Source organism: Rhineura floridana, chromosome 17 (genome assembly GCF_030035675.1).
Source record: "Rhineura floridana isolate rRhiFlo1 chromosome 17, rRhiFlo1.hap2, whole genome shotgun sequence".
Classification (NCBI taxonomy): Eukaryota; Metazoa; Chordata; class Lepidosauria; order Squamata; family Rhineuridae; genus Rhineura; species Rhineura floridana.
The window spans coordinates 13,633,534-13,647,318 of NC_084496.1; the positions used below are offsets into that span (position 1 = coordinate 13,633,534).

Consider the following 13,785-nt stretch of genomic DNA (forward strand, 5'->3'; position numbering starts at 1 on the left):
GTGGCCCTTACTAGTAATAGAAGTACATATGATGGATTATAAGGTTCTGTAAATGGTGCTTGAATGTCATTTGTTAGTTACTCATGTTTATATACATGAGTGGTGGGGAATCTTGGGCCTGGAGGCCAAATATGGCCCTCCAGACCTCTCTGTCTGGCCCTTGGAACTCTGCCCAGGCCACACCCCTCACTGGCCTTGCCTGCCAGAAATGTGTCCCTGAGCTCTGATCATGCTTCTTGCTTGTCTGGATGGAGGGCAGAGAGGCGTGCGGGAGAGTGTGTGTGCAGAAGCTAGCCTACTGCACAAAGGTGAAATTTACATTTGTTGTGCTGCCCGCTTTACCTCTGTCCCCAGCCAACACTGGCATGTGGCCCCCAATAAGGAATGTGGCCCTTGGTCTGAAAAAGGTTCTTCACCCCTGATACACCCATTTGGGAGAAATTTCTTTAAAAAAAAGAAAAGATGAGTTATGTCTTTACAATATATTGAATGCCATACTTCTCATTTTATATGAGGATTTCATCCCCTGTTTTCTTCTTCCTGTGTAGGAGAATGCCAGAAAGAAACGTGACAAAGATGACTCTCTGACTGTAGGCAGCGACTTTGAGCCCTGGTCAAGCAAACGAGGTGACATCCTCGCTCGCTACACAACAAATGAAAAACTCTCCATTGTGAGTGAACATTTAATTATCTATTTTAAATAAATGGTGCATGCAAAAATGTAATGGGGCGGATCCAGTTGTTTTGGCATCTGAAGCACATGTTATGATACATTTCATTGCAGTATAATGGATATTAGTAATATTCACAGGTTTGCTTTTAAGCTCTTTAGAGAGCAGCATAGCAACTTTCTGAATTGTTGTGTGTAGTTATTCCTTACTGCTTAAAAGTTAGTAAACAGGAGGCTGGGGTGCATATGGAATAACAGCACAGTCCTAACCACGTCTGCTCAGAAATACTGCAAGTCCTTTTGAATACAGTTGGAACTGCCAGGTAAATGGATTCAGGATTGCAGGCTAAGGCAGTACTTCAGAATTTAGGATTTAGAAGGTACTTCTTCACAACAGTGCATAGTTAAACTATGGAATTCATTTCCACAAGAAGCAGTGATGACCATCAACTTGGAGAGCTTTGAAAGAGGATTAGATAAAAATTCATGGGGGATAAGCAGATCAATGGCTACTAGCCATGATGGATGTGCTCCTCCTCCAAGGTTGGAGACAGTATGCTTCTGAATTGTATTCGGGTCCTGCTTGCAGGCTTCCCATAGTCATCAGGTTGGCCAGTGTGAGAACAGGATGCTGGAACGGGTGGGCCGTTGGCCTGATCCAGCAGGGCTTTCCTGATGTTCTTATGTTACGATTGTATCCAGTGTTAGTCGTGTCTATTTGAATGCTTTTGGATAGCTGTTGCTGCTTTTTAGAAATGCTATAGTTTTGTTAGTTTGATTTTTTGTAAATTGTATTGTTTTTATTTGTGTGCAAGCCCCCTTGGGGGCCTTTTTGGCCAAAAGGCGGCCTACAAATAAAACTCTGTCTGTCTGTCTGCCTGTCTTTGCTCTAAACGTAACTAACTCATGTCCATTGAGTAGAATTTAGTTGGATACAACCCAGAAAATCTAATCAAACTGGTCTGTACTTTCAACAGATCAAATGCAGGGAGCCATGTTGATGTATTAGAAAAAAACCAGATCAAAAATGCCAATCTGTTGGACCAGCCAGGTTCATGTTGGACCATAGGACAACCTGAGATTCACAATGGGTCAGTTCTGCTGTAATGATCCAGCATGATTGATGATAAGCCATGATTGATGAAGCCAGGAATGAGTGTCAGGCCTTTGCATGTCCCCTACATCCTGTGCCTTTGTCATGGTTAATATAAAACCACAGTTTTGCATTGTATCTGACCCAATGTGTTGCAAGAACTTTTGAGAGTCTCAGAATTATTCCTCAGGCAGGATGCTAAACAAAACAGCCACTTCTCCCCTCACCCCCGTTTTTAAAAATGTTTTAACATCCTGCCTGCGGAAGAGTTCTGTGACTCTCAAAAACTTGCATGACACATTCTGAATATGTCTTAAGCAATGTGCTAACTTTTCATTATATATCTAAATCTGCTGGTAGGTGGGAATGGTTAATATTGAAAAACAATGTTTTTTATAACTTGTCTCATTGCAGAATTTGTATATGGGGTCTGAAAAAGGTAAGTAGTCATTTTCATATTTTGAACTGTGTAGAAAAAAAGTTTTGAAACATAGGCCCCCAAATTATTTACTATTTTCCTTCTCATTCATGAAAGTTCCTTGGTTACATGAATACTGGAGCTGCCACAAAAATATTCCACAACACGCTGATGACTAGAATAGCTTGCAATTAAGTGAAAAAATGTCTCAGCTGTCAAACTGTGAGGCATGAAGTGTGGATAGCCATAATCCCTTCTAAAGACATAAATTGGGTCTTATATATCTCTTATTTTCATCAGCCTCAAATTAGCTAGGAATCCCTCCTTCCCACATCTGTTCCATGGGTGGTTTGGACACAGTTTAAGGCACTGAAATATGTAATTGCTTTCAGGAAAAGCATCGACCCCTGGATCAGCAGTTTCTGAGAAGGTGCGGACAAGGCTGGAAGAGCTGGATGATCTTGAAGAGGTGAGCAAGCACTTTGAAATTTTTTAATTATTATTCATACCACACTTTTCTATAACATACTCAAGGCAGCTTACAATTATATATATGAGATAAATAATAACACCAGCAACCATTTTAAGATGGGCAAGGTAGCAGAAACATAAAACAACGTAAGGACAGTAACTGAAAAAAGGTTCTTGGAATAAAACTGGTTTTGCTTCTCACATAAACATGAGCAGCAAAGGGGATGGTCTGACCTCTCCTTAAACCAAGTGTGGGGAACCTTTGGCCCTCCCGATGTTGCTGAACTCCAACTCCCATCACCCTTAGCCATGCTTGCTAGGTCTGATATTTATTATTACATATATATCCCGCTTTTCCTTCAAGGAGCTCAAAGTGGCATGCAAACATGGTTCTCCCTCTCCTGATTTTATCTTCACAACAACTCGGTGTGGCAGGTTCGGTTGAGAGACCGGGACTGATCCAGTGAGCTGCATGGCTGAGCAGGGATTTGAACCCTCATCTCTCAGGCCCCAGTCCAGCACTCTAGCCACTGGCTGGAAGTTGTAGTTCAGCAACATCCAGGGGACCAAAGATTCCTCACTCCTGCTTTAGATGCTGTTCAGGTTCTTGGGTGCCATAGCTAAACAAGCCTCAACTTGAGTACCCACCTGCTGTATTACAGTCTGAAATGCAACCTAAGAAATAAAGGAAGCAATTAAATGCAATTAAAACTATACGATGCCTAGCACATTACAATTGCTACAACAGGCAGAAAAATCATTAAGCGGCCTGCCAAGGCCCCCAGCAATTTTCAAGTGGTCCATGGGGAAAAAAAAGTTTAGGAACCGCTGCACTAGAGGTTTTGTAAAAGATTTGACTGCAGAAATGTTTTCAAATAAAGTGAATAACTTGGCTTCAGTGCTAGGGGGTTGAATGACTTTAAGACCCCTTCAGGCCCTTTGATTCTGTTCGATCTCTTTATTTTCCTAGTTACATTCCTGATTGTAATAATCTTGATTTAAAACGAGAACAACAGCAAGTCCTATGGTGTCCCAGTGTTTGATTTCTAGTAAATAAAGTATAACAAACTCTGGTGGGATATGACACTCCCCACAGTCTGCTTTCTAGTGTACGCTGACTCCCTGAGAAGTGCAATATTTGATGCAAGTTGTGTGATAAAAAATTTAGATGTCCTACTCAAGGGTGAAACATGCAGCCCTGTTGTGTTCTTCGAGCAGAGAGGATGCTGGCTGGAGTTCTTCAAAGGGGACCCAAATGCAACCAACAGTCCTTGAATTTCAATGATAGTTTTGTTATGTAATCAAGCGCTTGGCAGCTCTGCAGATACCAAAGGGAGAGGAGGAAGCTGTTGACAAAGAAGCTGTCTTGTTTTATATGTTTATAAACTGAACTGTTTTGCACACGGCATCCTTTTCAGGGGTCTCAAAAGGAACTGTTAAACTTGACTCAGCAAGATTATACAAACCGGATTGAAGAACTCAATCAGTCTTTGAAGGATGCCTGGGCCTCAGATCAAAAAGTAAAGGCTCTAAAGATAGTTATTCAGGTTAGTGTTACGTGTCCTGTGTGTTCTGTACATATAATGATTTGGGGTTATAACATAGATTAATTAAAGTTAACCTTGTAGTGCAGTGGTGTGGAACCTGAGGCACAGGGTCCAAATGAGGCCCTCCAGGCCTCTCTAACTGCCCTTGGAACTCTCCCTAAGAGACACCTCCTCTTCTAAAGCCATACCCCTCACTGGTCCTCCTGGATACCTTCCTTGAGTGTTTTTGCCTGGCTAGGATATGTCTGGAGAGCCAGTGTGGTGTAATGGTTAAGGTGCTGGACTACGACCTGGGAGACCAGGGTTCGAATCCCCACACAGGCATGAAGCTCGCTGGGTGACCTTGGGCCAGTCACTGCCTCTCAGCCTCAGAGGGAGGCAATGGTAAACCCACTCTGAATACCGCTTACCGTGAAAACCCTATTCATAGGGTCGCCCATAAGTCGGGATCGACTTGGAGGCAGTCCAAGTTAAAGGATATGTCTGATAATGCTTTTCACTTGCCTGGATGGAGGATAGAGAGGGGTGTGTAGAAACTTCCCTACTGTTTAAAAGTGAAATTTACATTTGTTGCTCCACCCACTTTTGCCTCTGGCCCCGGCCCAGCCAACCACTAGCATATGGCCCTCAGAAGGTTGCCCAAAAGGCAATATGGCCCTTGGGCTGAAAAAGGTTCCCCACCCCTGCTGTAGGATTCCTGAAGGACACTTAGGGGCAGTGCTGGTTCAAATATTGGAGGGCCCTTAGATGCCTTCAGTGGCCCCTCTTTCCTGAACAGACCTGCCTCTTCCTTGATGATTGGCTCCCTGACCATTGATTTGCCCTCTCCCATTGGGCACAGTCTGCAGAGCAACTGGAACACAAGGCAAAGCAAACAGCTGACCTGCCAGCCTCCCCTCCACCTACCTACCGAGGATGGTATTCAGCCCTAGTCTGACTCAGAATAGACCCATTGAAGCTAGTGGATATAACTAACTTAGGTTCGTCTTTATGATTATTTTAACAACATTTTTATACCGCTTGCTTGTAGAAAACTCTTAAGCAGTTTACAAAAAACATTCAAATCATTTATAAAAACAGAAGCAAATAATTAAAATATTTTTAAAATAATTAAAACAGCAATAGACTAAAAAGAAATTAAAACATATCAACAACTGTGTGTCTGGATAGGCTTGCCTAAACAAAAATGTTTTAAGCAGGTGCCGTAAAGAATACAGCAAAGGTGCCTGCCTGATGTTAATAGGCAGGGAGTTCCAACTTGGACTCATTGATTTCAGTGGGTCTGCTTTGAGTAAGACTTAGCTGGATACAACCCTGACTGTGTCCCTGTTTTAACTCTCTCCTCTACCTATGGCATCCCTTGGGGCAGGAGGCAGAGAGAGCCTGAAAGAGCCCATTCTCTTCATTGCTATGCAGAAGCGGACAGGATTGCTGGGAATGGTGGTCGTCCCAACTTTTCTTTAGTTCATAGAATAGTAGAGTTGGAAGGGGCCTATAAGGCCATCAAGTCCAACCCCCTGCTCAACGCAGGAATCCAAATCAAAGCATTCCCGACAGATGGCTGTCCAGCTGCCTCTTGAATGCCTCCAGTGTCGGAGAGCCCACTACCTCTCTAGGTAATTGGTTTCATTGTCTCCTCTCTTAGGTGATACCGTAGGAGGGTGGTTTGAGCCAGATCTCTCGGGGTACTTGCTGCCAGTGTCATGGGGGCAGAGGTGTGCAGGAGAGCCAGTTGTGAAAACCTGGAGGGGTCTGAGACCTCTGCTTTAATTGTGCTTGTAATTTAGACACAAGGACCAGTGCAATTTCTGTCCTCTGCTATAGGCTGCTTGCATATGCTGTAGGGACAAATGACCTCAAAGTGTAGTGTAGTGTGTAAGTGTATAAATGCCTATATACATAAGTGTGTATATGGATGAGACGTCTGGAGTTCAGTGTGTGTTTACCAACCCTCGAGAATAATTTGGAAGTACCAAAATGAGATTTGAAACAGTATGTGATTCAGGGAGAGACTACAGCATAGCGATAGTGGACATGCCTTTGTATGCTGGGTTTAATCCCTGGAATTTCCTTTGGGGGAAGGGCTACAACTCAGTGGTAGATAGGGTTGCCAGCTTCAATCCCTGAGACTGAGCCTGTATCTTTAGGAGAAAAAGTCAGCCAAGTGCAGGTGTTCTTGCAACCCTGTAATGGGAAAAGCCACAAGGTGGAATTCTCCCTCCCCCCTGCAGAACTTTTAAAGATACAAAAGACCTCTTGGAGGCTGGGCCTGGCAATCAGGAGGTCTTCTGTATCTTTAAAAGTTGTGCAAGGGGAAGGGAGAATTCCACCTTGTGGTTTTTCCTATTACAGGGTTGCCAGAACACCTGCACTTGGCTGACTTTCTCTTCTCCTAAAGATACAGGATCAGTCTCAGGGATTGAACCTGGCAACTCTAGTGGTAGAGTATCCGCTTTGCATGCGGAAGATCCCAAGTTCAGTCCCTGGCGGCATCTCCAGGTAGGCTTGGGGATGTCCCTGTCTGAAACTCTGGAGTGCTGCTGCCAGTCAGTGTAGACAATACTGAGCTAGGTGGACCAACGGTCTGACTCTGTGCAAGGCAGCTTCTCATGTTCCTGGGTCTGGAGATAAGTCAAGTGGCTGCCAGCAACAGGGCCTTATTGGTAGTAGCTCTAGCTTATGCAACTGACTCCTTGAAACCTGCTAAACCAGCTCCTCCCATGTTTTAGAAGAGTGGTTAAAACATGACTTTTTAGAAAGCCTTTTGCTGTTTGAGTTGGGTTGATTTGGGCTTTTTTCTCTCTCTCCGTCTACCTCTATTCTGACTAGCAGCGCCTCTTTCAGATCTAAAGCAGGGGCCTTTCTCATCACCTGCTGTCTGATCCCTCTAACTGGAAATTCCTGGGATGGCATTCAAAGGCATGTCCTCTGTTGCTATGCTGTAGTCTCTCTCTTGATTGCATGCTGTTTTGAATCTCTTTTTGGCACTTCATTTTCAAAATTATTCTCGAGTATAGATGTTTTCTTTTTTTATCTGAACTTAGTCATCGCTTCTTCTCTCTCCCCCCTGTTAGTGTTCTAAACTTCTCTCAGACACAACCGTGATTCAGTTTTATCCAAGCAAATTCGTCTTAATAACAGACATACTTGACACATTTGGTAAGTACTGACATCTCAAACATATTTTTTCATTGCATTTTTAATAACACAAACAAGAAGACAATCTTGCATTTTACATGAGCCAATCAGTGATACAACAGGGACTAAACAAAAACATTTCAGTGGTGAGGATACAAGGTATTCGACCTGAATGAAATCAGTATCATACTAGCGTATCTTTCCCAAAGATTTAATGTGTCAACCGTAGTCTAATTCTAGGTACGCTAGTGTTTACAGGCTACGTTCAAGGTGCTGGTCTTGGTGTACAAAGCCCTGTACAGCTTGGGACCAGGATACCTGAAAGATCTTCACATCCCTTAGATACCCATCGCCACGCTGTGCAGGTGAGAGCTGTGACGTCCTTCCCTGGCACCACCTGTGTCGCTCTCACTCGTGGCTACCAGTGGTCAGGATCGTTGTGTTTATTTTTACCTCTCTCCGCTCTAGCACAGATCTCAAAAGATCCCCCTGCTAGGCCACACTACCCAACACTCTGTGTATCCAATATAACCTATAGACTGTGCCTTAGTCTCTTCCTGGTTATTTTGATACCTTGTGTCTGTGTGTGTATAGGTAATTCCCAACCCCCCTGAAGCCTCTTGCCTATGAAGCTCACAGCTCTGGGTTGCTCTGTGGTAGTGGATGTTGATACAATATCTCTTCCTTCACTGCTGCCACCATTCAATACTATTCCTTCTTCAGCCTTGGTTACTCTGCCTCCCCCCTGGTCTGTGCCCCCCAGCTGAGGAATCAGGCTTTAAGTAAACCAAGAAAATATTTATTGATAACACTAAGAATAACAAGATTACTTATAGATTTCATTGACAAGCATATGGTTTCATATATGTTTCTCTTATGTTCCTAATTCCTACTATTTGCCTCAGAACTCCCAATCCAATCTCTCAACAGCCACCTCTTACTCTCCACATCAACCTCCCTGTCCATAACCACCCTGTCCAACCCCCCCCACGACTCAACTGTCATCTTCTCATTTATACCTTCAGCCATTCAAACAGCCAATCATCATCCAGCATTCTACAGCCCATGTACTCCCCCTTCTCACTCACTCCACTTACCATATTTCCTATTATAAACCTGCACTTACCATATTTACATTACATTCACATACAGGGACATCACAAGGGCCTCCTGCAGATACCATCTCATCAGAAGGTCTCTTTCACACAACATAGGAAGCGGATCTTTGTTGCGTTGTGGCACCTACTCTTTGGAATTTCTTCCCTGTAAATATTAGACAGGCAACATCTCTGTTGTCTTTTTGACACTTACTGAAGACCTTTCTCTTTCAATAAGCCTTTTAAGTAGAGAACGTATCCCAATCTGTGTCTGAATTGCAATTGTTTTTAATATGTTTTTAATGATGTTTTGTTTTTAAGATTTTTTAAAGTATGTTTTTACTGTTTTATCACTGTTGTTTGCCACCCTAGGTTCCCTTTGGGAGGAAGGAGGGGATATAAATGTAATAATAAATAAATAAATAAATGATAAGAAAGGAAGCTATGTATTTATTATTTTATTATTACATTTATATCCCACCTTTCCTCCAAGGAGCTCAAGGTGGCATACAAAAATGGCTCTCCCCCCTCCTGATATTGTCCTTGCAACAACCCTGTGAGTTAGGTTAGCCTTGAAAGCAGCTCCTCACCGGTCCTGCTCCACATCCTCCTCGAGTGCTTTTGCCTTGCTGGAATATGTCCTTGAACTGTGATCATGCCTTTTGATTGCCTTTAGATTGGCAACTAGGGGGAATATAGAGTTCCTATCAGTCTGGCCTCCATTCAGGCTTGACTCCTTTTGTAACACCTGGGTGGAAGACAGTGGTGTGCACATGTGCAGAAAGGGCTTGTCCGTTGGTGTGGAGCCCCAGCAATAGCCTCCCAGCAATGTTAATCAGCGCTGCTTACCAGGAGGGAGAGGAGGGAGGTGACGATGTGGTTGGGGCTGTGTGGCCATGCCGGCAGGAGCACCAGGATAGCTCCATGGTTGTGCCCATGCAGCCTCGACCTTGCCGCCTCTGCACTCCTCCCGGCAAGTGGTAATGCTGTTGCTGGGCCGCAGTTGTTGCTGCTCTTTCTGCTGGGCAAGCCACTCCTCTGTGTGTGTAGATACTTCTCCCTTTTGTGCAGCTGGAATGCAGCCTCCTGTGCACAAGCAAGAGTTGTGTCTGTTGCTCCGCCTCCTTTCCCCTCTGGCCCTGCCCACCACTAGCATGTGACTCCTGGAAGGTTGTCCATGAAAGAATGTGGCCCTTGTGCCAAAAGCGCTTGCCTACCCCATTCTGTAGCGTCATCAAAGGCTAAAAGTTCTGGGTTGTTTCCAGCAGCATATTTTAACGAAACGCATCCAGTAGTGTGTTTCTCTCTGCCTCCCCATCCTTACTACATTTCCTTTTTAAAGGTCTTGAGTTACTGAATCCTGCTTATGCCAGTAAAATATCTTTGCTCAGTAGATTAAAAAAAGTACCAGATGTTCTTTCCTGGGCTAAACAAATGTGATCTGAGTAATGTAATCTGCCTAGAACTTCTCATCAGAAGTTCTGTGGATTCGAGCCAAAAAAATAGCGTTGCCGATGCCTACAGATGTCTTGAACCTCATTTCAAGGCATTTTACCACATGTCTGGCTGCAGCCTTTGTCACCTGACACCGATCGTACCCTGGCATGGATGGAAAGCTGTTGATGTGCTGCTTCCCCTGTTGCAAATGTGCCATCTGCTGTGACTAAGGTGTGCTTAACACTTGTTGCATTTGAGCTAGCCTGGTGCACAGATCATAATTGACTGCTGCTGTTGGGAATAGCGCATGTACATAAACTAGCACAGAAACCCTAAATAATCTTCTAGGTCAGGGGTTCCCAAACTGTGGTCCGTGGACCACCAGTGGTCAGCAAGCTTCATTCAGGTGGCCCACAGTGTGCCTCTGATTGGTGGCTGAAGACGGGAGGCATGAAATTGCATGAAAAATTCACGCTGGTTTCTAATTGTATTTTCTTAGCTGCTTTTATTTCATCTACTTTTTTTTGTTGAATTCTCTGGAATTCAAATTGTAATGCAATAAAATACAATATATAAGAAATGAAAGAAGCAATACAAATACAGTTAGAAATATTACAGTAGCTAGTACAGCACATTGTAATTACTACAATAGGCAGAGAAATCATAAAGTGATCCGCCAACACCCTTAGCAATCTTCAAGTGGTCCATGGAGGAAAAACGTTCTAGAACCGGTGTTCTAGAGAGGCCACGTTGACACCGTAAGTTTATTCCACTATTATTCCACTTTAAACAGTCATGGGTTCCTCCAAAGAATCCTGGGAAATGTAGTTTGAGAAGGGTGCTGAGAGCTATTAGGAGATCCCTATTGTCACAGAGCTAAAATTCTCTGAGTGGTTTAACAGTCAGTCTGTCTTTCCCAGGGATCTCTGGGAACTGTAGCTCTATGAGGGGAAACACTCAGCACCCTTCACATACTACACTTCCCAGGATTCTTTGGGGGAAGCCATGAGTGTTTAAAGTGGAATAATAGTGGAATAAACTTACGGTGTCAACGTGGCCTCTCTAGAACACTGATTCTAAAACCTTTTTCCTCCATGGACCACTTGAAAATTGCTAAGGGTGTTGGCGGATCACTTTATGATTTATCTGCCTATTGCATGGTGTGAATATGGGCAGTCTTATCCCAGTCTGCATCTGCGTTGGAACTGCTTTTTAAGATATTTTTAAAGATGTTTGAATATATTTTAAGGTCTGTTTTTAAGATGTTTTGGAGTGTTTGGAGTGTTTTTGTTTGTTGCCCTGGGCTCCTTCTGGGAGGAAGGACAGGATATAAACTTAATAAATGAATAAAATAAAATAAAAAAGCAGATTCCAGATAAGAGTACATATACTTTCCTTAAGGAAGCATTTATATTCATGTTCCCTTCCACTTTATATTTAGCAAAAATGGGAGTCAAATTTGTTTGCCGGTGTGGCAAACAAAACGCCAAAAACACTCCAAAACATCTTAAAAACTGACTTAAACGGGTGTTGAAGTAACACACTGCAAAAGGAAGTATTACAGTTGTGTTGTTGAGAGACTGCTTGACTCCACTAGGTGACAGTATAATGTGGTAGGAATCAGTGCATTTGGCAAGAGAAAAACTGGAGCTGTGTACAAATTGCCTCTCCAAATTTTCACCCAAGTTTTGTTTTTAATGTGATTTTGTCACTTGCATTTAGGTTAGACGCCTTGCTGAAGCCTAGATCTAGTCTCCCTAGCCATTCTCTCCTGCACTGAGCAGCGAGTTGGACTTGATGGCCTTATAGGACCTTCCAACTCTACTGTTCTGTGATATGTCAACCCATTCTTTTGCTGTTCGTTCTTATTGGGTTGTAGTGAACTACTCAGAGTAGACCCATTGAAATTAATCAACCTAAGTTGGTCATGCCCATTAACTGCAACGGGTCTACTCTTAGTAGAACTAACACTAACTGCCAGCTACTGACTTTGTATGTTGAAATACACACACACACAAAATAATATCCTTTTTTCCTTGCAGGAAAGCTGGTATATGAAAGAATATTTTCCATGTGTACGGATAATCGCAACTCCTTACCAGGTAACATTAGCACTGTGCTGTGTTGGGACAGACACATTCTTACTTGCAGATTTAGAGTTGTATGCAAATAAGTTTGACTCAGAGTAGACCTGTTGAAATTAGTCATGTCCATTAATTTCAGTGCGTCTACTCTGAGTAGAACTGAGTTGGGTGGAGTTGTAGGCATACATGTCAGGAAGCAATTCCTGTTGAACCCAGTGGCTTTTATATTTTTCTTATGTATCTTGTGGTTTTATATTTGTTTCACACCGCTTAGATGAGTTACCATATATATAAAAAAAACATGCGGGCTTTGAATCAGGCTTTTAATTTTAGAATGGTTGAAGATTACAGAATATGAACATTTCTATCATTTATGGATTACTGCAATGTGTGGTTCCTGGGGCTGCCTTTGAAGATTGTTCAGAAACGGAAAAATACAGTAAAAGCAGATTATTAAGAGGAACTAGATGGTCTGAACAGATAACATCAATTCTGACCCATTTGTAGGGGCTGCCAGTTCATTTTGAGGTCCAAGTGCTGGCTTCAACCATGTAAAGGCTTACACAGCTTGGGACTCCATTACCTTGCAGAGCGCCTTTTGTCATATGAGCCTGCCCAGACCCTGAGATCACCATCAGAGGCCCTCCTCTGTGTGTGCACTCTGGCAGTATATCTCTGTGGTAGAGCACATCCTTTGCATACAAAAGGCCCCCGGTTTAATCCCTTCATTTCCAGGTACGTCTGAAAAACACCCCCCTCTGGGAGAGTTAACTGCTGATCAGTGTAGTCAGCAGTGTGCTAGGTAGATCAGTGGTGTTAGGCAACTGCCTGTGCATAAGGAGGGCCATCGTTCACTTGCAGAGTTTCTGCTTTGCATGCAGTTCCCAATGGCATCTCTCTGTAGGGCTCCTGCCTGATATCCTAGAGAGCTGCTGCCCATCAGTGCAGGCAGTAGGAACAGAGGAAGCTGCCTTATGCTGAGTCAGACCATTGGTCTATCTAGCTCAGTATTGCCATCTGCACTGACTGGCAGCAGCTCTCCAGGGCTTCAGACAGGGAGGCTCTCCCAGCCCTAGCTTGAGATGCTGGGGATTGAGCTATAGCCCTTTGCCTAACGCGGAGCTAGATGGTCTGATTCAGTATAAGGACACTTCCCGCGTGTGTGTGTCTGTCTGTCAAGAGTCAATTTAAACAGGTTACTGTTTTATTTGGTACACTGTCTTCTTGCTTTTGATTTTTTTCCCCTCTGCCTGCAGCCTTTAAAAGGATGAGCAAATAGTAAATATATATATATAATTACTTTCATATATATTTTTAGGTGATTAACGGAATCCTTATAGGGATCCAGAGCAAGCTTGTTCTGTTTGTTGCTTTCAAAACTGTCTTTATCTGTCTTCTGTCTGTACGTAATTGTGATTAACAAAACAGAGGTTTTTATTGTATTAACAAAACATTTCAGCTTCCGTCTTCATCATATATAAAATCTTGAAATTGCATACAGCAATAATGCTGGAACAAGGGAATCCAGGGCTGTATAAATCTGCACAATTTCCTGTGCAGAGCTGCTGATCCTTGAGCAGCTGTGTGTGAAGCAAGAACAGGCTCACTGGTATTTGTTCTCATTTTTTCCATTCCAATAAAGTTTTTAAAAAAATCTTCGGGTTTAGCATCGGAGCCCTGCCTGCAAGAGACCAGGCTGCAATTTGAGGCCCGTGCTTACCGAGACGTACCTAAGTGTGGAAGGGAGAGGGGATAATTCCACAAGTTTCGAAGGGACACACTTTGCCTCTGATAACAAAACCGGTGATTGATAGCAAAGAATGTGTCAAT

At 43.3% G+C, this 13,785-nt stretch overlaps 1 protein-coding gene across 3 annotated transcripts in view; it reads left to right on the plus strand.

Moving 5' to 3' along the window:
- VPS35L (VPS35 endosomal protein sorting factor like) overlaps nt 1-13,785 on the plus strand; it is a 97,464-nt gene that overhangs the window by 10,377 nt on the left and 73,302 nt on the right. For all 3 annotated transcript variants that reach the window (XR_009759415.1, XM_061599845.1, XM_061599844.1), the window contains exons 4-9: nt 549-671; nt 2,178-2,202; nt 2,574-2,650; nt 4,071-4,199; nt 7,274-7,358; nt 11,914-11,973. Coding sequence is in view for 2 of the 3 variants with exons in the window: in XM_061599845.1 (XP_061455829.1) it covers nt 549-671; nt 2,178-2,202; nt 2,574-2,650; nt 4,071-4,199; nt 7,274-7,358; nt 11,914-11,973 (499 nt within the window). In the remaining variant the exon portion in view is untranslated. The remainder of the gene's footprint in view (nt 1-548; nt 672-2,177; nt 2,203-2,573; nt 2,651-4,070; nt 4,200-7,273; nt 7,359-11,913; nt 11,974-13,785) is intronic.